This window comes from Pavona decussata, unplaced genomic scaffold (assembly GCF_977016875.1).
Source record: "Pavona decussata unplaced genomic scaffold, jaPavDecu1.1 SCAFFOLD_274, whole genome shotgun sequence".
In the NCBI taxonomy this organism is placed as follows: domain Eukaryota; kingdom Metazoa; phylum Cnidaria; class Anthozoa; order Scleractinia; family Agariciidae; genus Pavona; species Pavona decussata.
The window spans coordinates 512,757-536,416 of record NW_028145676.1 but is presented as its reverse complement, the minus strand read 5'-3'; the positions used below and the strand labels follow the sequence as shown (position 1 = coordinate 536,416).

Here is a 23,660-nt window from a genome sequence, read left to right as displayed (position 1 = left end):
AGCGATTTGAAACCTGACACTTCCGGTTCAATTTTCCCCACCCCACCCAGGCAAGGTCAAATTCCCCACCTCCGGGAAGGCCTTACCCGTCAAATTCCCCACTCCCGGGCACAGAAAATAGTCAAATGCCCGGGGTTTGCCCGGGGGGGGGATGTTGAAGTTTCGATTTGATCGGCGCATTAGGTCCTCGAGCGCTCTGACTGTTGTGGCCTGTAAAAAATATATTTTAACGTATTTCCGAAAACTAAAGTCATTTCATTTACTTATGACCCAAGATGATTTAGTGGGCAAAGTTTGAGTGCAAACTTTTTTTCGACCCGAAACGCAGTGGACCGTTCTTAGGGAAAGTGCCACTTAAATGGTTAAATAGCTCTTGATACGTTTCGTACATTTTTTGTGCTTCAATTCTAAAACTAATACTTTTGTGTTGAGTTAGGGAGAAGGGAGGAGCAATCCCATGATTCCACGTTTGTAAGAGTTTACTACATTATACTTTCAAAAGTTTTCGTCACGTTAATTTTGACACACCGCCTTTGCAAACTATTTATACCAGCAACTGAGCGGGGGGGGGGGGGGGGGGCGTATTTAATACAGGGAGGCTCCGCCACGAGGTCCGACCCCTTACCCTTTTATATACCATTGTTGGCAGAAAATGTATCCCTTTCGTATACCTTCCATTATCAAATGGAATATACCTTCCATTGAAAAAATAATGAAAGGTCCTTTTAAATACCTAAATCACAGATTTCCCTACCCTTTCATAATCTTCGACCTGTGAAATCCCTACCCTTTCATATACCTGAAGCGTGAAAAAGGTACCTTTTTCGGCGGAGCCTCCCCGTAAAGGCCCTCATTGGGAGTACCCCCCCCCCCGGTCCCCTTAATGACAGATTTCCCTACCCTTTCATAATCTTCGACCCGTGAAATCCCTACCCTTTCATATACCTGAAGCGTGAAAAAGGTACCTCTTTCGGCGGAGCCTCCCCGTAAAGGCCCTCATTGGGAACACCCCCCCCCCCCCCGGGCAACTGAGTTGAAACATCATATCCCATAGGACACGAGCGTTCATTATCTAACCGTCTTAAAACATGGTCACATCCGCAAAGAAACCATATTTTATGCGGAGACTTGGAAATCACGTTGTTATTTTGTTTTTGACGTCGCCGCAAATCCACCGGAATCAAACCATTTAGCGAAGACAGAGCCAAGTTACAGTATTTGGCTCAAAATGATCGTGGCTCCCATTATAGAAACTGTAATGTTCTTTGGCTCTCGTTAACTTGCAAGAAAACGTGGTGTCTCAGCGTTGAAGAACAACCTCCTGACGGTGCAGGTCGTACGAAATTGTTGTCAAACAAGTTAGAATTCAGCAACTGAAAACGAACGTTTTAGAATCTTCCATCTTCAATGGACGGTCATTTTATAAAGTTTTTCTTAACAAAGCAGATTTCAGTAGTGATATGACAGACTCCACTGTCTTGCTTCATGTATCCATATATTAATAGCAACCCTCTTGTGCAATGGAGAAAGCGGTTCTCATTGCGCCGGGAATGGTTTGACAGGACACTGGAACAGTCCTTCAAATAAATTGGAACGTTTCTCTATTTCATTCGGAAGTTTTCTTCCCACATTGTTCAAAGCGCTTGATTAATTTAAAGTAGAGCTCGCCCAGCTTGATTTTTCATCCACATCCATACTAAACAAGCTAAGAATATGACATCAAATCAGCCAAAAAGGGTTTTGTCGCCTCCCAGAAGTCGTTTTAACAGAGACAAGGGTTGTATGTACATGAAATAAAAACGCCGCCGAAATAGTATGGATATGAGAGAAACTCTTCTCCATTGTTCCTGTTTGTACAGTCGGGAATTGCGGGAAAATCACCAAGGTGGAAAATTAACCTATTGGGAACCCTTTGCACGTGTAACAACCCATCCGAAATAAATGGGCGAGTTTACTAAGTGCAGACGTCTCTCTGTGCAAGCCTATTTTATCGAGCGAAAAGAGCGTCGTATAGCCACAGCTATACCGAAATCACAACGTTGACGGCAATGAATGAAAAATCGCGTCACTCCCATTACTCATGGGCGAAAATGGCGACCCAATGATTTTGGCTTTGTGCCGTGTACTTGTTTTGACAAATTTTTGAGCTTTCAGAAAGTGTGCAGGGCAGTAGATAATGTACAGAATAACCATGCCGCGGAATACACCTGATGGGTTTAGAGCTTTGGGAGGAGGGCTCGGGTTTGTTCTGAGGAAATAATTCCATCCCGCTAACTTTTAGGGGGTTGCATTCTTGGCCGTCGGACGTTTTTTGTCCAATCCTTGGTACCTCCCGGTCAAAAATATACTTGAGTACTCCATCCTCTGGTTGTACACTTTTTACCTCATGGATGACGTAATCTAAAAGGTTTTTAGTAGGGTTGATATTCACTCGGTCGCTGGGCTGTTAACTTTGTGATCCGGTTTGCTGGATTGCATATGTACTGTGCGCCTAACCTCTGATTGCCAATATTTATGGCGTCGAATAGCTTCTTGGATTGATTTATTCGTTTACAAACGCCCAATCAAAAGAAAAGTAATACACGACAGCTTAAACAGTGCAAATCCGCGAGTTAACGGCGAAGAAATCGCCCTTAGAGGACGGATTGTGGTATTGTTGAAACGAAGAGAAATCTGGCAACGAAAATCATCACCGAATCTATGAACTTTCTCAAAAAATGAGCTCTTCAGGGAGTCCAGCTAACGAAAAATTACAGGATAGATTGTGAATTTTTACTGAACTACTATTGACTGGTTCTCCGTATTCCTAACACTTTTGGAGACTTTTTTTGTAAACACCTGCTTGTTTCGGTCGATAGACACACGACTCTTTCGTATCGCTTTGCGTGTTACTTTCCAGTAAAAACTGTACACGTTCGGGTTTAAACACTGAAAGGCTGATCTGTTTGTCTGTTTATTTTCATACATGAAACGTCGCAACTACGCAATCGTATGTTTTTCAAATTAAACAACAGCGCATGAAATACGAGGAGCAATTTTCCAGTGAGCAAATGTTCAAAATTTGTAACATCGGTGACTTTACTAATGCAAACAAACATTAGCATAATCAATCTTTATTTCCACGGGGTTAAAAATTCATCAGGTCGATACTAATAAACGTAAAAGACAAACTATCAATATCAAAATGTATAGATATATAAAAATCCTTATCTTAAACAACAGTTCTAAAACCTAAAGCAACTGAACCAGAACTACGACCAAATTATATGCAACTTCATAGCCTCTCTTTCCCTACCACAGGTGGCTCACAGAAGTCTTTAATTAAACCGAACTAACTTAGTGAGTTCAACGTAAGTCGAGCTTTCCTCGACTACTTCAAAGTTTAAAATATCCTTCTCAAACATTTTTGTTAAGATTTACCTTGAAAATAATTTCATTAAGGGGATCTTTCTTAGTTAAACCAGAGATTTCGCACAAGGCGTTCGGTAAACTAAAATTTTGCGATCATGTGACCAGAATTTTCGCTACTCATGACATCTGTTTATTAATTTTGCTATATCGGCGTCCATTAAACTGTTTCGTTTTTCTTATCCGATGCTGCGTACTTTATTTTTTCATTTGAAGCTAGAACAATATGATTATAAGTCGACTTTACAGAGAAATACCAAAAATAATCACTTCTTGCTGTTTCGTGACTAAGTCCCTAACGCAGAAGATGCCACTGCACATGTAGTTTTTCAACACTTGAGCTTTAAAGATGTGCAGCAAATATTCATCGCTGTTATACCCGTAGTGGCTGATCAGCATTTAATTTGCGTATTCGAAAATATTTCAAAGTATATCGGGGATGTACAAGTTTGGGGCAAATTTATCGGATTTTTTTTTTCTTTTAGAAAGTCTAATGCACCACTTTTTCTTTGAATTCTACACCTCTCGTTCAAAACTTAAGGGATGTTTACAGAAAACTATTGAGACCTTTTTTTAAATTTACTTGAACACTCACTTAGTATGCACGACATGGTTAGGGCAGTATCATGCAACCGAGCTCAGGAGCGTGGCCAAACCTGTGGGCGTGTAGATCCTTGCCTACAAAGTTTTTCTACCACTTACCTCATTTTGTCTTTAAAATGTTGGAGGAAAACAACAATAAATTTTTTCAGTTGTGAAATGAAAAACAAGATGAGGAGTGCTAACCATTATCGTTGCATAGTCATATCTTTTTTTTTTTTGCTTCTTATTCTTTAAGTTTACGTTGCAGGCCCGTAGGCTGGTTCTGATGCGGGTAGATTCTTTTTATATTTAAACGGACCAAATCGCTCTTGCTAGTTGTATTAAGGAGTCTAGTGGCAGTTTTTTTGGACGGGGAAGGGAGGGGGGGAGGGTGGAAGTTTCGAAAAAACCATCTCGCATACAAGATAAACTTCGATCTCCTTCATACTACATCATCATTTCAACATATAATCAAAGTTAATTTTCTCATCGGCCTCCGGGCAACAACTATTACTATAGAAATGGTAGCGCATAGCCTCTCATTTTAAACATTGTCGATTATCTCGAAATCTAGTCAGACACTTTATGACGAAACTTTAGGGATTTAAACTCCTCAATGTAGACAACTTGTAGGCGAAATTAGAAAAAAATCTGTAAGAGCGTTTTCAGGTAAATAATGAATCAATTTTTACTGGGTGATTTTGTTTATTCCCGCAACTTTTACCAATATCTCTGGCAAAATAAAACTTTAGCTCTTTGTCTTTTTATTTCAACCGCATGAGAAAATCATATGTTGAAATGATGATGTGGTGTGAAGGAGATCGAATTTGATCCGCTATGAAAGACTGTAATTTCAAAACTTCCACCCCACGTCAAAAAAAAAAAACTGCCGCGAGCCTCCTTAATCATTACCTTTTGTGACCTCAAGTCGACTAGGATCTTTTTCCTATTACCCTCCTTCTAGTAAGGCGCAGTAGTTTTATCGTTTCACCTCGGTTCCCATCGGCTTACAACGTTTGTGTTTGTCTAAGCAAGCAATAACGCCCCTTTTTTGTTCCCAAACTCTCTTGTCATTGGTGCTTGAAAAAGCAATAATTACGACGTTTCCTTATTCTTTTTGTCAATGATGACAGTACTGAACTGGAACGGTTGCAGAAGGTTTTCCAGTTGTATTCTTCTGGGATGTAGTCGTGCATAGGTATCTACTACCACGTCAAGGTCCACGGTGGTATCGTAATGGATGTGGAGAAGCGCGAGGCTTGATAAGCGGCTTTTCCCCATCGATGCTCTCATGTAGTCTTTAAGGCGGCGCAATGTGATTGCACTTCGTTACTAGAATAGTACATGCAATTTTGAGCAGAACGCTTATGTTCGCATATAAGGATATATCACATTCCTTAATTGCCGAAGCGGAGGAAGCTGGCCTCAGTTTCGGTCCCATTGATAGGTATCGGCTTTTCCACCGCGCAAGCTCCATGATGGAAATTCGTTACTGTATTTAGTAATAGCTGCTTTGAGGTCAACATCTCTCGCGCAGAGAACACAGGCCCCCACATCCTGTAGTGGGTCGAGGTCGGATCCAGGCAGGGCCGGGCATGACCGTCGAGAGGATCATTACATTTAAACAATGAATACGCATAATATATGTAAGGTCATGCCATTAAAATAGGTTATTCATAAGGAGATAAAAAAAAAAAAATAAAAAGTATTGGAAAATATACGTACTTTGAGTTAGTTACAGATGAGATAAGTAAACCTTGAAATCTGTATAAGCTGGCTTATTTTAGCGGACCTTTTCTAACAGGGGGGGGGGGGGGGGGGTTCGTCCGACCCCCCCGAACCACCCCAGCCTACGGGCCTGGCAAGTGGTGTATTTGCTCGTGTAGGGGTTGGGCACGATCGTTATAGCAAGATTTCTGAAAGTGGGGTTGACATTTGTATAGAAAACACGGAAAAAAAAAATACCTTCACGGTTGATTACCCAGCCCGGACGGGAAGAGCAAGACAAATGGACGGTAGGTGAAAAAAGAATCGCATAAATCGCCCTAAATAAACGAGCATGCAGTAGATGACATTGATCGGAGGAGTAAGGAGAGTAAATGAACAATATCCAGGAGTGTACGAAGATGAAATGCAGGGATGGCTCAGTTGAGAACGCAAGAGGAAAGACAGTCAGTGTGGCTTCCATCAATCGATTCTCAACCCCTGCACGAGCAAATACACCACTCGCCAACGTAAAATTGAAGAATAAGAAGCAGCCATGTCCACCGAACAGGCTACACAGTGGCCGCCATATTTTTGAAAACAAGAGCGGCATTCCTGTAGCACCATGTAAGGAGCGCATGATTGACGGAAGCGAATCGCCAAATACTCGGGGAAGTTTTTATTCGAGAGTCGCGTACCAATGAAATCGGTGGTAAGAGTTTTTAGAAGAGTTAAAGTGCATTTATTAAATTCAACTTTGTTGAGTATCATGCAAATATACATTGTTTTTGCAGCCCGTTGCAAGTGTTTGGATTGGAAGCTTGCTTGCTTTGGCAACCTTTCCCTTTAGTTGCCCACAAAGCCCGCAAGACAGGCTAGCCGTGAGTACTGATACTCTATATATTGGTTTTTCTTTTTTTAAGTAATATACATGTGTGAATCATAGAAGATCGTGTTTTAAAATCTCACTAAACCAAACAGTAAGCAACAAGCTCCGTGTTTAAAGGAAAGACCTGTTCAGAGAGGAATTTTTGTTGTCGCTGAAAGTAGTTTTTTTGGTTCATATTGCTTCTCTCTGCATTTTTTTTTCTTTCTCTTCAGTTGTTTGTTGTTTCAACGTTGTTTTGTGTCTATGAAGATGCACTCTTAGAAAAGTACAAATACAGTAAACTTAGTAAGAGATAAAGCCCAAGGAATAGCGTATGGGTGTATGCGTCCCGAAAACTGTAGGGTCAGAGGAATGGATTCGAATTGTATCCAGAATTTTATAATAAATAAGGATTGTACACAGTTCTGTGCTTTGTTAAGTGTGGCAGCCCTTTTCCTTCAGGCAGTCCATGATGTTAGGGTCGTAAAATAAGATGCATTAAAAAGCATATCATCATGATAACACTTTATACACTTGAGCTGGTTCTCTTTCAAGACAGCAATTAAGCTCGAGGCGTAACGAAGATCAATGGAGTTTAATATATGCTTTAAATGAGAAAGGGCGTTGAGTTTTTCCATAAGAGAGAACTGAAGACGATATCATACTGGATTTATCAAGCATCTTTTCTTGGTGAACCTTTTATCTATCCAGTAGCTCGACTTATCACTTCTTGCGACACTTTGCGTTTGGCACCTTTGTATCTGTTGTCTGCCGATTCTTTCACGTTGTTATCTCCGTTGACATCTAACACTATTTATCGATTAAAAATAACTTAGATCTTAATGACCCGCCTATATAAATAGTAGACGTGCACTTAGCTCCGACAAGATGGTTTTCAGCCAATCGATCGACCCAAAAAAATCAGAAGAAAAAAAAATTCCAAACTAAACATAACAGGTTAAAAATAGGAACTGAAAGGAGGTCGAGGAGTTGAACTCGGGGCTACCGAAAAACAACTTCAGCTAGCGGCCGGCGCGGGAATTGAACGGAAGAAAGCCCGATTAAAAGTTTGGCGCCCTGACAACTTCACCACGCCGCCCCTGTTTGGTTCTCTTTACTTGACATAACATCCTTAAGGTACTTTCACTAATAGAAGTTGACGTAAGACCAATATTTGTAAGTAACTTACATCTAACCATCTCTTTTAGCGACAATATGGCGGTTAAGAAAACAAGGATCTTTCTCCTCTCGATCATGTATCCAGTGATGATTGCAAAGCAGCCACTAAAATATGAAGGTATATATCAATATAATTGAAAATAGGAAAATAAAGCAGGCCATGGCTGGCCTCCATGTGTTTAGCTTATTTGCATGCATTTGGCACTTTGACAAAATTTTGCCAAATTTGTCACATTCATCAAAATCGTCAAATCCACCACCATGGCAGGCTTCCACGAGTTAGCTTATTTGCATTTATTTGGGAATTTGGCGAAATCCTGCCAAAGTCGTCACCGTTATGACTGTGGCAAGATTTCCTCAATTTGCCAAATTCGCCATTGCCTGCATTTCTGGACATAAGTGTTCAACTGATGGACATACCATGGTCAACCATGGTTGATCATGGATGCCAACCATGGTTTGTCGATGGTGCAACCATGGTTTAACCATGGACGTTAAATGGCACAAGGCTGACCATGTTTGACCATGGTCAACCATGATAGCAAAAACATTCACAGACAGGGTTTTTCCAAAAAAAGAAATTGAAATACACACGGTACTCGGTCAACACTGACTGTGATGAAATAAACAATAATTTGGTTAAACGTCAAAATCACTGAGTCCTAAATAACTGTTGATACATCAAGTGAACCCCAAAAAGCTGGTGCCGATCCGAGGACTAGAACATAATATCATCCCTAGAAACATACCATGAAAAACCATGGTCAACCATATCCCTAGTTTGATACATAAATATTACCATGAAAAACTATGGTCAAACATGTTATTAGTTTGATACACGTTTACCATGAAAAACCATGGTCAACCATGTTCTTAGTTTCATACCTTATTATAAACCATGAAAAACCATGTCCTTAGTTTGATACATACTATGTAAAACCATGGTCAATCATGTCCTTAGTTTGATCTATTTATAACATACCAATTTATTAATATTACATTGGTCAACCATGCAATGGCAAGGCAGAGCCTGTCAATGCTTCACTAGATTGGTACAGTTTAAAATCTGGAAGTTATTTATTTATCACAAGGACTATTAACCAATTTGCCTATCTTCCTTATTTGTATACATGTAGCTTGTTAAGGCACAAAAATGAGTCATTAGCTTGTGCACATGTATCAATCTGTTAAGAAAACATGTTACTGCACAATCAACCACACTGCACACATGGAACTTTTGTCCTTCAATATGATATATTTTGTCAGCATCAAATGTTGATTGGCTAAAATAACTGAACAAAGGATGTTCTGATCTTTATGCCTGATCGTATAATCCTCATCTCTGATGATCAATAACAAGACTAATGCACTGCTTGCACATTACTACTATGCCTACTGTTTATGTGTCTTCAGTGCAAATGTATAATCAGCGTATTCAACTATACTTGAACTTGGTTAATCTCTGACTCTTCATTGGTTCTTAGACTTACAATAACAGTTATATTGTTATCACAATGTACCCACCAAGAGCAAAATGTCTACGAAAGCTGAATATTTTGTTGATGTCAGGTTTCTAATTTGTGGTAAAACGGCTATCAGGAACACCTACCAAAATGAACGTTTCTCGACTATCAATCAAGTATTGTTACAAATCACTGACAGAATAAGATAAGTACTGTGTTTCTGATGGATATCTTTCTTTTAACAATGAATCTTTCTGGTCACCAGAGATACCATTCTTACAAAATATTTCTCAAAACTTTCAGTGCAAGTGACATTGATTGACATTTATCAATCTACCCTGCAAGATTTCTTTATTGCTCATGTGATTTTACCCACTAAAAGTATTATTCACTTTGTACTGTTCATTTCTTTCTTTTTTTTTACGGTTTATTATTGACACGCATGATGGCATTCTACTGTGATTCTTGTTTTCTTGAAATTGATTTTTGCACTGCTTGACTTTTTTGTGTAATTTGAGGCCCAGTGACCTCCCTTGTGTACCTCTAAGACAATGCTCCTGAAAAGCTCCATCTTTGCAATATCTAATTTTGGCTTTGCAGCAGTTTTGGAGTTTGCAGCTTCGCCAGAAACTTAATGAGAAATGATTTCCTCTACTGTAAACAGCTTCCACAACAGGATATTTACAGTATTAAAAACAAGTGGAGTTTTTAATTGTCTACACTCCTTTTCTACTGAAGACGATTCCAACTGTGGCAGAGCTGCCAAATTAACATTGCCAGAGGTTCGTTTCAGTTTTTTAACTTGTTTTTTTCAAAGTTTGGATTTCTTTTGCCATGTCACTCATGGCTTCCTTTAGTGAGAACAATTTCTTGGAACAGTACTTGCAACATTTCTGTAAAAAAAAGAAGTGAATTTAAGGTTACTTCAATGTCAACAGTCGCTCGTTTTACATTAGCTTGACATACACTAGAACCCCAGTAACTTGAACTCGGATGACTGGAACTCCCCCGCTAACTCGAACTGAGTCTCAATTCCCTTGAATTTGACCCAACTTTTAAGTCATTTTTACTCGGTTAACTGAAACTTGGATAACTCGAAACCCTGGTAACTCGAACTAAATTTTGTTTCCCTTGATCACAATTTATCCCGATAACTCGAACTTCTAGTTCTTACGAATTGCCATGGATGCCCATTGAAATATCCCATTATTTTTTCTTATCATGTGATTGAATTCTAACACTAGAACAAAGACTGGACGACGCTAAAGGGAACATAAATTGAGTGTATAAACTAAGTTACATTCACAGTATTGCATTGTTGTAAGAATGTATAATCGTTGTTACAAAATGTATTAGTTTCGCGTGAAATAAGTTTAATTTACACTTTATTGTATACCGAAGTGCTGGAAATCAATAAACTATTAATTATTAACTGGAAAATTGATATTTTACTCAACCCTGAGAACTCGAAACCCCGCTAACTCAAACAGTTTTTCGTTTCCCTTCAGAGTTCGAGTTACTGGGGTTCTACTGTACTACAAAAAAAGTGCTCGATTTTTAGTTGCAGAGTTGTCTTCTTGCATTCAATATTAGACTAAGTACCTTCTCATTACGTCCAGATTTCACTTAAATTCCCATTTCACAGTTCTTGCCTGTGCACATAATGTATTTTTTTTGCAAGGTAATATTTAATGATAGTTAAATGTACATGACTGTACAGTATTTCTGACAATATAATCTAACCAATTTCTTTGTTTGTTTTTGTCTTCTTTCCCCTTACAGTCTGTAGCTTGACTAATGTTATTAGAACTATATCTTAACTAGCAATAATTGCTCAATTACATGAAAACCAGCAACACTGACTTCAGGTATTGCCTGCCTCCAACATGGTGGAATGGCACAAGTCATGGGTTTAGTTTCTCTCAACACCTCAGAAAGTTTCTCTGTGCTTTCACTTCAAATGTTAAAGAAAACTACAACTACAACAACATAATTATAGACTCTAAGAGACCTCACCTTATACTTCCTACTTGAAGAGGGGCTAAGAATCCCTACACACAAAAAATAAGACAACTTGAAATAAGTGGTACAGTCATGCAAAAAGTAAAATATAAAGTATAATTTATTAAGTGTCCATAACAAGAAAAACTAGTTCTGATCACAAGGAGTAGAAGTGTTAGAAAATCACCTAAGTTTCCTAAAGTCTCAGATGTGTTAACATCATCATTAGTGCTTCTGTCGGATGAGATAACATGCTCCACTTTGTTTTCCTTTTGACTTTCACCTTCTAGGTAGAAAATAGTGATTTGATCATTATTTCTTTTTCACTAGAACCCAATTGTTGTCTTATTTGACAGTTATCTGTGTTACTCATACATTGTGATTTAAATATCCACAAGTGACATCAAGTAACACGATTGACTTCTTCCTGGTATTACTAAGAAAATGCAATTCACCTCTTGAATTAAATTGCAAATACCTTGTAGCTAGAAAGAGGTTTGTAATCATTCATTACAGACTGTCCTCTGCAGGACTATTAAATTGAACAATAAATGCTATTTACTGATTTGCTACAAATGCAATTTCTGCAATTTAACATGTACATATTATTTATGTAACCATATGTAATAGCACCTTTCTTGTTTAATGGCCTAAAAGGAAAAACCTACAATGTTTGATTTTTTAATATTTGACGCTGTCTAATTGTCTAAATGTTAACATCAGCTTTAAACAAAGGATTTAGAACCTACCGACGACTGCTTTGGATGTGGCTCTATCAGTCCGGTTATTACTCTTCTCTTTTTCTGCAGTGCGTTGTCTTTCCAAAATTGTCTTTGCCAAAACCTGTAACAAAAGTTTATCATTAAAAAGTAAATATGAAACATAACTATGTTCTCATTGCATTTCATTCCAAGAAGTGAATGAACAAGTTCAGGGATGTGTTGTCTGACTTTAATTCAATCCCTTTCTGAAGCAGCAAAAGAGAAAGTGAGGGAGCAGAGGCACTACATGTATGTACTTTAACTTAATTAAACCCTTGACTACAAAATAATGGTGTCTCAGACTTTGAAACTGTTACCTTCATGAATATAAACTTCTCTAAATCCTCACCTTTTCTGCCTCTGCTTTAGAAACAGTAGCCACAGTTTCCTAAAAAAATATATAACTATTAGTTAAAATATACAAAATAATATTATTAGCTATTAAAGCATTTAACTTCCTAGAGATGATGGAAATTTGGCAATTATTCACATATAGCTGTCTCTCAAAGTTATGATTAAGGTGGCTGCACACAGTTTGGGTGAGCTTGACAAGTTCATGTAATGATGCTAGCTAGTAAGCACGCGCTAAGGTAATGTGGTAAGCAAAATTTAATATGGCATCGAAAAAGCGATCCCTTAATTTCATATCAAATGGATCACAAAGTTGAGTTTTGTTCTTAAAATAATAAGTTTCTTATCTGTGAATCCCTTTTCTTTTATTAGCAAACAAAGAAAGTGAGTGGACGAAGAGCTAAGCCTTTTAGCACACTTTTTTTCTTTGCTGTAATAACCCAATTAAAAGCCACAATGCGGACATTTGACCAAAACATTGTGACTGGTTGTTTTTAGTGAATATAATTTGTTTCATTAGGAACTGTTCATTGGAATTTCATGAAATTTGACAAAACAGTAGTTCTCTAAAAGCATAACTTGTCTACAAACAAAAAACCCAATCTGACACAAAACATTAAAGTGCAAATCCAATTTTTTCAGGAGAACCCTTGGTCAAAATTATGTCAAAGCAGCATCACTATGTTGGTATTTTGTCAGTTTTTCTGGAGACAAAAAATGGAAAATATCTAATGGTCACATTTTCTAAAAACTAAGAAAACATATTATTTGTGGGCGGTTGTGCATTTGACAATGGTGATGATGCTGAAAGTCATGTTCTGGCTTTAATATCTGAAAGTTACCTTGAAGGTTATGCTTTAATTACTAAGTTAATGGTAATGCCTGTCAGTGAACAATAAAATATGATAATTTGACTAGTAAAGTAGGAATTTTGGCCAGAGTAGCCTTGCCTGAGTGATAAATTGAAATCTTACATTTCATTCAGTGAAAGTTGTCTGTGCCAAAAAAACTGCCTCATCATCAGGCACTGTTGCATTTGTCAGTAAAGGGTAAGGAAACGGATAACATGAGGATAATAAATATTGTACAGTGTAATTAACAAGTATCGAGCCTATACTCACTGCTTCAGATTCATCACTTTCACTGCCAGAATTGTAAGCTGTGGCTGCTTCAGCTTTCTTTGTTTCAGTCTTTTTGTCTGATGAACCAAAAAGACAGACAATTACATGTACAGTACACGTACAAGTCAAGAACCTCATATAAGCATTTTTATCTTTCAGTTTAAAAACTGCTATTTTTATTGTCTGCTAAAGCCTCAGTCTGTATATAGACAATGTAATACAGCAACTTGCCGTTCATGATGGCAAAAAAATTTCTGGAAGGAGTCGGCCATCTATTCAATGTCCAAGGAAGCAGAAAAGGATAACACAATTCATGAAAGGCTCTGCCCAAATAATGAATATATTCCATGTACAAAGCACTTTACATCTGTTACTGGTGCAATGCACATGACATTTTAACATGTGGAATCTACAAAAGTTTAAACATACCTTTCTTGACTGCTTCTTAGCTCCTGTTTTGGGTGTGACCGAATCTATTTTTCTTTTTTGAGCAGTCCTATGCAGAGTGGAATCTGTAATTTTGATTGAAATCAATAAAAGAGATCACCATGTTGTATATATATGAAAGTACATGTATGTAGAAAAACAGCGCTAATTGGGTACACTGTAAACGTAACATTGCAAATGAAACATAAACATTTTTTTTAAAGTACAGGCCTTGGATTTGTACACATGACATTAATGTATGACTACCATTAAAATAATCAAAGTAATCAGAAAGGAGGCAATGAACCTTGGAGGCCCCCAGATTATGATGTTTATCACCCTAACTGCGGGGTCCACCTCCACCTCCCAACCATTGTTATAGCATGGGGATTAGTTCATGCAAGATGAATTTAAAATGACATGCAAGAAATTATAATCTGTGCAATGTAATAATATAAGATAAAGGGGAAAGCTAAGGCTTGACAGAACACTGAGAGGACTTTCACACAATAAAATTACAACTAAGCAACTTATACAGCCATGATTGCCTCCAAGTCATGCAAATTTCTCGTGATGCAAGTACATGTAGATTGGATATGTTTTTCATTTTTATGCCGAAAATGGGTGGGTTATAACACACATGTAACCAGTATTTGAGGCAATGACCGGCTTAGGAAGACATTCAGCTGGGGAATATTGCATATAGCCCAATTCAGGTACATGCACACATAAGTCAGTATAATATTACAATCAGATACATCTTTACACATTCAAATTAATATTGTAATAACTAAGCTTCACCTGACATTGAATTTTCACTATGATTTTCCACTTGTATATCAGTGACAAAGTCATCACGGATTTTTTTGGCACTGAGACCCTCTTCACCCTCTTTGATGGCAGCTGTGAATCTTTCCATGGTTTCACAAAATCAGCCTCCCTCACTGAGTTTAAATATGATTTGTTGTCTAGAAAAAGGTTGAAGAAATATATTTAATAATAACACATCGTTTGCTGCAGATTACTCAATTTAGAAGCTGAGAACTATAACACTTCGGTTTATTTAATGAAATATTCAACTTCCTGCTGTCATTACTCTAGGACTCTGAATGCTGAATACATATGCAGATTACATTGCAATGAAGCTGGCACAGTCAACTGATAAAAATTGGTATCAGTCAGGTGATTTTTACTGACTGATGACAGAAATCAGCGAAAATCGATAAGTTAATTTGGTGTGTCAAATCTGTATTATCAATTTGTCATGATTTCATTGATGTATAACAGAATTTGAAGTGTGACATTGTTTTTTGGTATGAATCATATAATACAGCCCGGGGTAGTCAATCGATAATATCGATAATCGATAGCATTCGATAAAAATCGGTCGAATAATTTTTTTTCGAAATTCGATAAGAATCAATAAAAGATTTTGTTGTGAGTAATCGATAATTATCGATTTTTAAATCAGGGCTATCGATAAATGTTGAATTTATCGTTCCAATTTTCGAAACAAAAACACCAAAGGATATTAAAGAACTAGCAGAGACACTTATAACAACTTCCCTAGTCGTTAAACGATAAAAATTGCTTTATCTTTTCTACAAACTTTAAGTATTACTCAGGGTGTGTTGTATTTGAAATCCGATATAGATCCCAGGTTGATTACTCCACTGTTTTATTTATTTGCTGATGTAACACAATCGCACGCTCGTTGCTCTTTCACCTAGTCTTTAAAGGGAAAGATTTTCGTGATTTTTTAAGTAAAGATATGAACAAATCATCTAGACGCCCTCGGGCTCGTAATCTAAATTCTTCTTGTTCCCCATATTTCTTAGGTTAAAATGTGGTTTCAAAACCAACGGAACAAAGGAAAAAGAGAAAATTTAGATGACAACGTTGAAGCCGAGAAGCCGGAAAAAGAAAAATTATTTACGTTTGTAATCGAACCCGGTTAATCGAACAATAAAATCAGGAAGAAAATCGTAATGCAGTCTCTTTGGTCTCTTGTACTGTGTTTGTCAACAAATCATTTCATTGCCGCCTTTGAAATCTACACTTAATTCAAGAGTCACAGTCAAGCGCTCTCTCAACGGAAACAGCATAATTTTTATCGATTCAATAACAATCAATGAATCTGATACAATCGTTAACATTAACACTTCGTCGGCGTGTGATTATTGAATTTTATTGATTGACCGATAAAGTCGATATCGTTTAAATTCAATTTATCGATAGATATCGATTTTTATTGATTGACTACCCCGGGAATACAGCCGGCTGGGAATACAGGTAATTTCAATAATGCAACAAATGCTACTCAGTACCACTAAGTTTTAATATTTTGGCAACACTGGTCTCCTCTCCCCTTATCCAAATGGCATCGACTGCCCTGCCTTCTTCCATGTTGACCATGTTGCCTGGAGCTGCTTCAATTTGGCTAGTTTTTATAACTTGCCAACAATCAGGTTTTGGGTCGTCCACCCAGCAAACAAGAGCAAATATTTGTGGTGCCATCACAGAATAACGTATTTAAAAAAAAGTTGAAAGACAAAATTAATAATTCGAACAGTTGGACTACTCAGTCAAGCCTAAGCCGAAATTGCAGAATCAGAATTTGAAGTCTGGACTATGCTGGATCGTTGTCTCCAATGAAGCACAAATGGGTCATCTCGTATTTATAATAACCTTGAAATACTGATCGAAACATGCTTTGACATCATGATAAATCTCTGTACTCCAATTAAATTAAGACTTAAGGCTAGTCATACAACTAAATGTATGTACACTTTGGCGTGCTTAAATAAAGATATTATGTTTTAGGTAAAAAGCTAAAGATTGCGACAACTGTTGTGTTCAAGTAACATCGTGCTTGTACGTGCTTGAATGACTCGGCAATTTGCTAAATGGATGTATCACACCACAAATACGAAATGAAATGCATTACTTGCCTTTGCCTTCGGACAACGAACGAACGTTGGTTCCATTCATCTGAATCCCCGTCTCTTGCAAGAGTCAGGCCATCTCGAGGCTACATTAAACTGAACCTACCTGACGTTAAATAAAATATAACACAATATAACTCGACAAAAACTTTGCTTCCTAAGGCACAAGAAATGTTTTTCTTTTGTTTGTACTTCTCTGAAGAGGAATAATTCCATCAGAAGAAAACTGCAGAAACTGAACAGATTTGCGCGCCATTTTGTGACTTCTGAAAACGGACCACTATATGAGACCCTACATAAAGTAGTTTATATAAGTGTAGCTGTCCGGACCACTATATGAGTGCCTACACCAATTAGTTACCTACTTCGAAGATTTCATTAGTTTCAGGCGGGATATAAAGACTCTCGACTTTGTTCGATTATTTGCGCTGTGATTTCCCAAACCACATACTGACCTGGAGATAAGTATGTTGGTTTTACTCTCATGAAAACAAATCTGCTTTAAATGTTTCAGTTTGACTCTTTGGGGGATACTCACTCAGTGACAGGGAAGTGACTAATACACCAGTGGTATGTACATTTTATTGTCAACGTATTAAAGGTTAAGTTTAGTGAGGTTATGTCAGTTGCTGTTTTTCACAAAAGTGTGAGACACCAAGTATAAAAATAGGTAAACTTGCGTAATTGCAGGACGTGACGGTTGTTGCAAATGGAAGATGCATGTAACTGAAACGATTCGGGTTATGTTTGAGCACTGTGACCTTACGCAATTTTTAAGATCTGTTTTGCGTATTTTACGATGAAAAGGGCGGAAAGGCTTGGTATATTGTGATTTCACACGCTGATAATTCGCACAGACTTCTCAGACAGCGATCAGACCTGTTCAGACCCGATTCAGTTAGGATGCTTTGGAGTATCTACCAAAAGAAAACTTGTACGTTGTGGAAACTGACAAAAATCCACAGTGTAAAAAGTACAAATGCCGATTATGTGATAGGTTTCTGTCCCCGAAGCAACGGGTTTTGAGTCATCTGCACACAGCCCAAGTAAGTATTCAGTTTTTTAATTAAAAGTTAAGCTTTTCTGAGTCGACAAGACAATCACTGTTTTCAAATGTTCAGGATATTAGGTTTATCACTGTTACATAGAATTTTCTGTAACAAATTGAAATCAGACATTATCTAAAACTTTGGCTATAATTTTTTTATGCCAATTTATTAAGATATCTACCAAAAAATACAACTGATGAGCATCATTTTTGTAACTCTTAATATGAAACATTTAGATCCTTCTCTGATGAACCCTTGTCTCTGTCACCAAGATATAAGCTATGTTCTAAGCTATTGTGCACATTTTCCTACTATCACTGCCCTTGCCGGGTGAGTCTCTAAATTACATGTCTATTAGAATGATAAACAGGTTTGCTAATTTTATACAATAATGTATATCATATTAAGCAGTTGTTGATTGACCAGCCTTTGGAATGTATTCTTTTTCAAGTTACCATACAATAACAAAATTGTAAACATAATTCCAGGATTGAGTTGGTTAAAGTAAATACTCATGCATGCATTTTTACTTGCAGGCCCTTAGAAAAGGGTAAAGAAACGTTACCTCAGAGATCCCAGTGTTCCAATTCCAAGGCGCACATTATATCGGAAGGTAGCCCAGGATAAAAGGTCCGCTGAACAAGAGACTGTTGCAAGTTTGCCTCAGGATGGACAGGAACAGTGTATGGAGACCTTGGAAGCAGATCAAGAAATGCTGATTTCTTCTGATTTACATGTAACCATGATGACAGTTCCCAGGATGACAGTGAGTTAGAGGAAGAACTACCACAAAACGAAAATGGTGGGCCTGAAGAACTACATGTTATACCTTATTCGTACTAATTTTCGCGGGCACTTAATTTCGCGAATTTGGAACACGAATATTTCGCGAGCATTACAGTCGAACCAGGTCAAGCGTACCCCCCTAGATTCTATTAATGAATCTATTATTTGAAAATTGAACCCGTTAGTCGTTTCAAGTATTCAAATCAAAAGTAGATTTCTGATTGGATTATACGAACCAGGGTACAAATAATGCATGAAACTAGAAAACCAGAAAGCCCGCGGGAAAAACCCCTCTCAATATATTCAGAGCGGCAATTCTTGATTTATATAACAGGGGATTTTCTAAAAAACAGATTTCTCGTGATTTACAGCAGTCAACGCGTACTGTCAGAAAGAAAATTCGCCATTTTAAACCGGGCACGGTGGGTCCTGTCGCGTAAATTTAAACTCACTAATGATCACTAAATGAACATTTTACGTTTGTACACTTGCGTTTTTTCCGTTAGTTATTCAAGAACAAAAATGAAAAAGGACTGGTAGCGTTTTATTATAACAAACGGTTCTCTTTTTGAGGTATATGCAAATTAATTTAGCGAAAAGTATGCGAACTCACAGTGAAAGATGTTCATTTCAGTTGACCTTCGACAATGGCAGCACATGTGTTGCGCTATTCGTCGACGTATAATGGACAGTCTGGTGAAATAATAATATATACCAAACTTTTTCATGCTACAAAGTAGGTAATGCTATACATGAAAGATAAATTGGAATTTTTCAGCCCGACTCATTTGCAAGCGCTTGACTTTGTGCTCTTGCCATTACCAAATTTGCATAACGAATTATATGAATGTGTCAACAACATGCAGGAACAGTTTGAACGAACGAGCTGTTTCAAATGTACTGTAGTTTGAATTTTACAGGCTATTGCTTTTACTGTTAGCGCGGATCTATGTTCTGCGAATTTTAATTTGATCATTGATCCGCGTTAACAATGAATAAATGAATGCATTCTTTGAAACGACTAATGGGTTCAATTTTCAAATAATCGATCCATTAATAGAGTCTAGGGGGGTACGCTTGACCTGGTTCGACTGTAATTTTCGCGATTTTGCAAAAAATGATAAATTTAGGGCATTTAATTTCGCGAAAATTGACAAAAGACAGACTTAGAAAACTGTTTTTTATTGAATGATCACTTAAATAACGATTGATTTACAATCATGATTTGCAATTACGTAATAGAAATAGCGTTGATAATCAGACAAATCAAGCAAATACTGCAAATCAATCAAATGCCACTGCAATATGGTACTTAATAAAAGTCAATGTAAAAGTCAATTGTAAAAATATGATTTTAAATACCTATGCCACACAGATGACTGCACAAAAGATGTTTTGAAAGAGCTACTGTACATGTACGAGAAGAAGAAATAAGTGATTCAGATAAAGAAAGTGCTGAAGTAGAAGATAAATAGACTGATGACAATTACCATGCAGCTAAAAACGCAGTTAATCATTGATTAAAGCAATTATAGAAGTGTATTAAATTTCGCGTGTTTAATTTTCGCGTATCCTAATTTTAGCGAGTCTTTAATTTCGCGATTTTTCACAAATCGCGAAAATCGCAAAATTAAAGCCTCGCGAAAATTAGTACGAATAAGGTAGACAGTAAGACAAAGGAAAGTTACTCACAGTCAGATGATAGTTTGAGTTCAGAATCATCATCCTTGAGTAAAAGCGAAACAAGTTCCTCTGAAGATGAAAACGAGGATGAAGAAACAACAAATCAGAGTAATAGAAAAGACTGTAGTTCATTCACGGTGCTGCAGTTGCAGTCATTTGCAATGATTGCATTTCTTTTAAGGCATAACCTAACTGGGGTGGCTGCAAACGATTTAATTAGTCTTCTTAAAGTGCGCTGTCCTGAGTCATCTTCATTAACTTGTTTGAAGTAGGAAGAACTATTCCAAGCGATAGATAAAGTCAATTTTAAAGTATGTCATCACTGTAATATTTGCCACAATGTTTTTCGCCAAGACCAGGAAATATTCCAATGTGAAACGCCTAACTGTCCAGGGTTCAGGTACAGAGGAGGACGTTCTGCGCAGACAAAAGCTAATCGTCACACACGTCAATTCTTTTTGATTGCAGATGTTAAATCACAGTTAAAGGTTATTTTAGAGCAGGATGGGTTGCTTGAAAAAGTTCTCAACACAAAAAAGAATGCAAAACTTTCCAAAACATCTCATACCTCCTCCCTGAGAGATATAACCGATGGAAAATTTGACCGTCTATTGTTAGAGGAGGGCCAATTGCTTCCAGTGACTATTGCCTAAGTGGGTTTTTTTAACACTGATAGTATTCCACTATATAAATCAGCAAAAGTTAAACTTTGGCCTATTTTTCTGACAATAACTGAAATCCCTTTATGTCAACGATTTGCCAGGGAAAATATGGTTTTGGTAGGGATCTGGCAAGGTAAAGGATCACCCCCATTCCTTCAATATATGAATGCATTTGGAGAAAAAATGTGTTCTTTATATGAAGAGGGAATTGCTATTAGTATTGAGGGTAGCCCTATTACTGTGACAGGGCTGCAAATAACTAACGGGCAGGTGCCGGTCACGTTGTCCGGTCAAACATGTTTTTACTCGGACACTACTCGTTTTTGGCCGGTCAAAGTTTAACAGTCGTAACTCTTGCGATAGTGACCCAGGTGCGCACAGTAATCCTTTTATAACTAAAAAACAACTGAATCCAAGTTGGTTTGGCAATAAAAATTACAAGTTAATAGTTTTACTACTCTTTACTACAGAAGCAGCCTCGCATTCAATACGTGGAACGGTTACGCAAGATACAACCGCAATTGTCCGTTTAACTTTACATTTGGCAAAATCACTTATATTTAAATATTACACTTTGGTAATTGCCACATCATTTCTACAACTGAACTTTAAAACGTGCAGAATATATAAATGCTGAAAGGGTTCAATCGATTTCTAAATTAATTTGAAAAAAGAAGCTAACTGAAATGTAAACATAAACAAGAAACACAACTTATCGTCTTAGGGTTTCGAAATTCGGCAGCACTGTATGTAATTGTATTAAATGCATGGCGTCTTAGTACAATTGTTACGCTCGCTGACTTTCTTCCATCAGTTTAGAATCCCTTAAAGACAACCTTATTCTTCCACTTTTTGTGTTATACGCTCCATTTTTGAGTTACATCGAGTGATGAAATCACCAGAAAGCTAAGTAACCAAGCATGTTTTGCAGGGTGTGCCGGAAGTAACGTATGTTTTGTTCGCTTTTTGCACTTTGCGACAAATGCTACGTGGAGTATTCTCGGTGCAGCGAGATTATTCTTCGTGAGGGTGCTTTCCGATCATTATTCAATCAATCAAACAATCAATCACTTTATTTGAGAGTCAATCATAGTATCTAGCTAAAGGTAAAACCCTCTACTAATTGGGAACAGTTAAAGTAAGTAAAATAACGGAAGACACGATGATTTGCGGTCGTAACAGGACTTGATGAAATCGTAGAAAATTTGCGACTACTGGCAATTTATCGACCACTAATTCGTCTACTTTTATATTCGTTTTTTTTTTCTTTCGGAAACAGGAATGTTGTCCCTCGTGATTATCAAATAGTTAAAAATTAAATTTCTCTGAACGAGTTGGTAAAGGTAAATAAGAGGTACTCGTGTAACAATAATAACCTGAATATCATACAAGGTGAACACAAGTCATAAAAATAATTAATGTTCAATACCTGTTAAGCTTTTTCCTGTTGTATTATTGGATTATTAAAAGTAAAGACAAGCCTCCTGTTTTTTGTTGTTGCAATTAGTGGGAAATACATGTACTTAAAGAGGAATACTTTGAATGTAAAGGACTACTCCCAATTTGAGAGTTCATTATCCTTGAGTGCATTATTATTAAATTAATACACTCATGAATAACGAGCTTCAAATTACTATGCATGAGGCCTTTCCTGTTTCTTTTTTTTTTTTTTTTGAAAGGGGCCTGGAAAGGAGTTATGTTTCTGGGACAATCATCAATCATTCATGTGTTAAAAGACTGACATGTTCGATTTTTCTTTATGATTTGTTAGCCACTATTCAATTTTACGCTTGAAAAAGTCCAGTATTCTTAACTTTTGCTTCAACTAACGATAAAAGAAAGCAAAGTGCTGTAATCGTTGCAAACTACTATGACGTCAAAGTTTACCTCCTCTCCTACTCCTACCACTCCTTCTGCCTTTTAGTGAACATTAGGGTCCTGAATAAATACTCTTTACCCAGGAATTAAAGTGCAAGTGACTTATCTCACCAGTTTCAGTGTGTTGTGCCAGTCACTGTCAAATGGGTTGTGAAGATACACCAGGGGCAAGTTAGTTCACTCGACCTAAAAACACTTGTGAGAATTTTTAAAACAAGGACTACCACTTGTTCTGCTAACTAGACAAGAGCTCCAAGTGAAGAAAAAAATATACTAAAATCACTATTGGGTTAGTCCTCTTGAACATGGTTAATCATGGTATTCCATGGTTCACAAAAAGCGACACAAAAGTTTTAAAGTTTTATTTTATCTTCCTTTCTGTTATGTTTGAGAACGTGTATGCAGGATGGAGTTTGGAAGCGAGTTTTGCCCAGGGAAGAAACTGCGGAACGACCCAGAAATTGTGGGGGATCATAACGGAGCTCCTCGCCTTGAGATGCCGTGTGACCATCCATGTGTGGTTCAGCATTTTGGCTATCAAATACAGCCTTGGAGAGCAAATGGGGACGTAAGCTTGATTCTTTCCAATTCTCTCAAGGCGACTTGAACGGTATGGTGACACTGCAACCTGCAGTACACCTTTGGATGAATACCTTTCACGACCATGGGACGAGCACTGTTCTTGGTACCATTTTGCATCCAAAAATGGTAAGGTACCTGTTGTAAGTGGTGGTGCTACACACGCAACATGGCCATTGAACGAGGACTACTGTAGCATAATGCTTTTGTTGCA

At 37.4% G+C, this 23,660-nt stretch overlaps 1 protein-coding gene and 1 long non-coding RNA gene across 2 annotated transcripts; one reads left to right on the top strand and one right to left on the bottom strand.

Moving 5' to 3' along the window:
- Positions 1 to 11,401: 11,401 nt before the first annotated feature.
- Positions 11,402 to 17,072, bottom strand: LOC146455437 (uncharacterized). The gene is made up of 7 exons (XM_085094309.1): positions 16,816 to 17,072; positions 14,666 to 14,832; positions 13,868 to 13,950; positions 13,439 to 13,515; positions 12,316 to 12,354; positions 11,955 to 12,048; positions 11,402 to 11,491 (listed from the first exon to the last, which is right to left on the bottom strand). The coding sequence occupies exons 2-7, from the start codon at positions 14,781 to 14,783 to the stop codon at positions 11,402 to 11,404; spliced, it is 501 nt and encodes a 166-aa protein (XP_084950435.1). The 5' UTR covers positions 14,784 to 14,832; positions 16,816 to 17,072.
- A 99-nt stretch (positions 17,073 to 17,171) lies between these two features.
- On the top strand, positions 17,172 to 22,471 carry LOC146455436 (uncharacterized). Its single transcript, XR_014859035.1, has 2 exons — positions 17,172 to 17,379; positions 18,395 to 22,471. It is a non-coding gene; the product is annotated as an uncharacterized LOC146455436 (long non-coding RNA).
- Positions 22,472 to 23,660: the final 1,189 nt, after the last annotated feature.

Excerpts from the sequence above, each read along its gene's own strand:
- LOC146455437 (XM_085094309.1), bottom strand. The coding sequence starts at position 14,783 with ATGGAAAGATTCACAGCTGCCATCAAAGAGGGTGAAGAGGGTCTCAGT. Across the intron at positions 12,355-13,438 it reads AAAGTGATGAATCTGAAGCA|GAAACTGTGGCTACTGTTTC; the intron begins GTGAGTATAGGC and ends ATATTTTTTTAG. Across the intron at positions 12,049-12,315 it reads CTAAAGCAGAGGCAGAAAAG|GTTTTGGCAAAGACAATTTT; the intron begins GTGAGGATTTAG and ends CTTTTGTTACAG.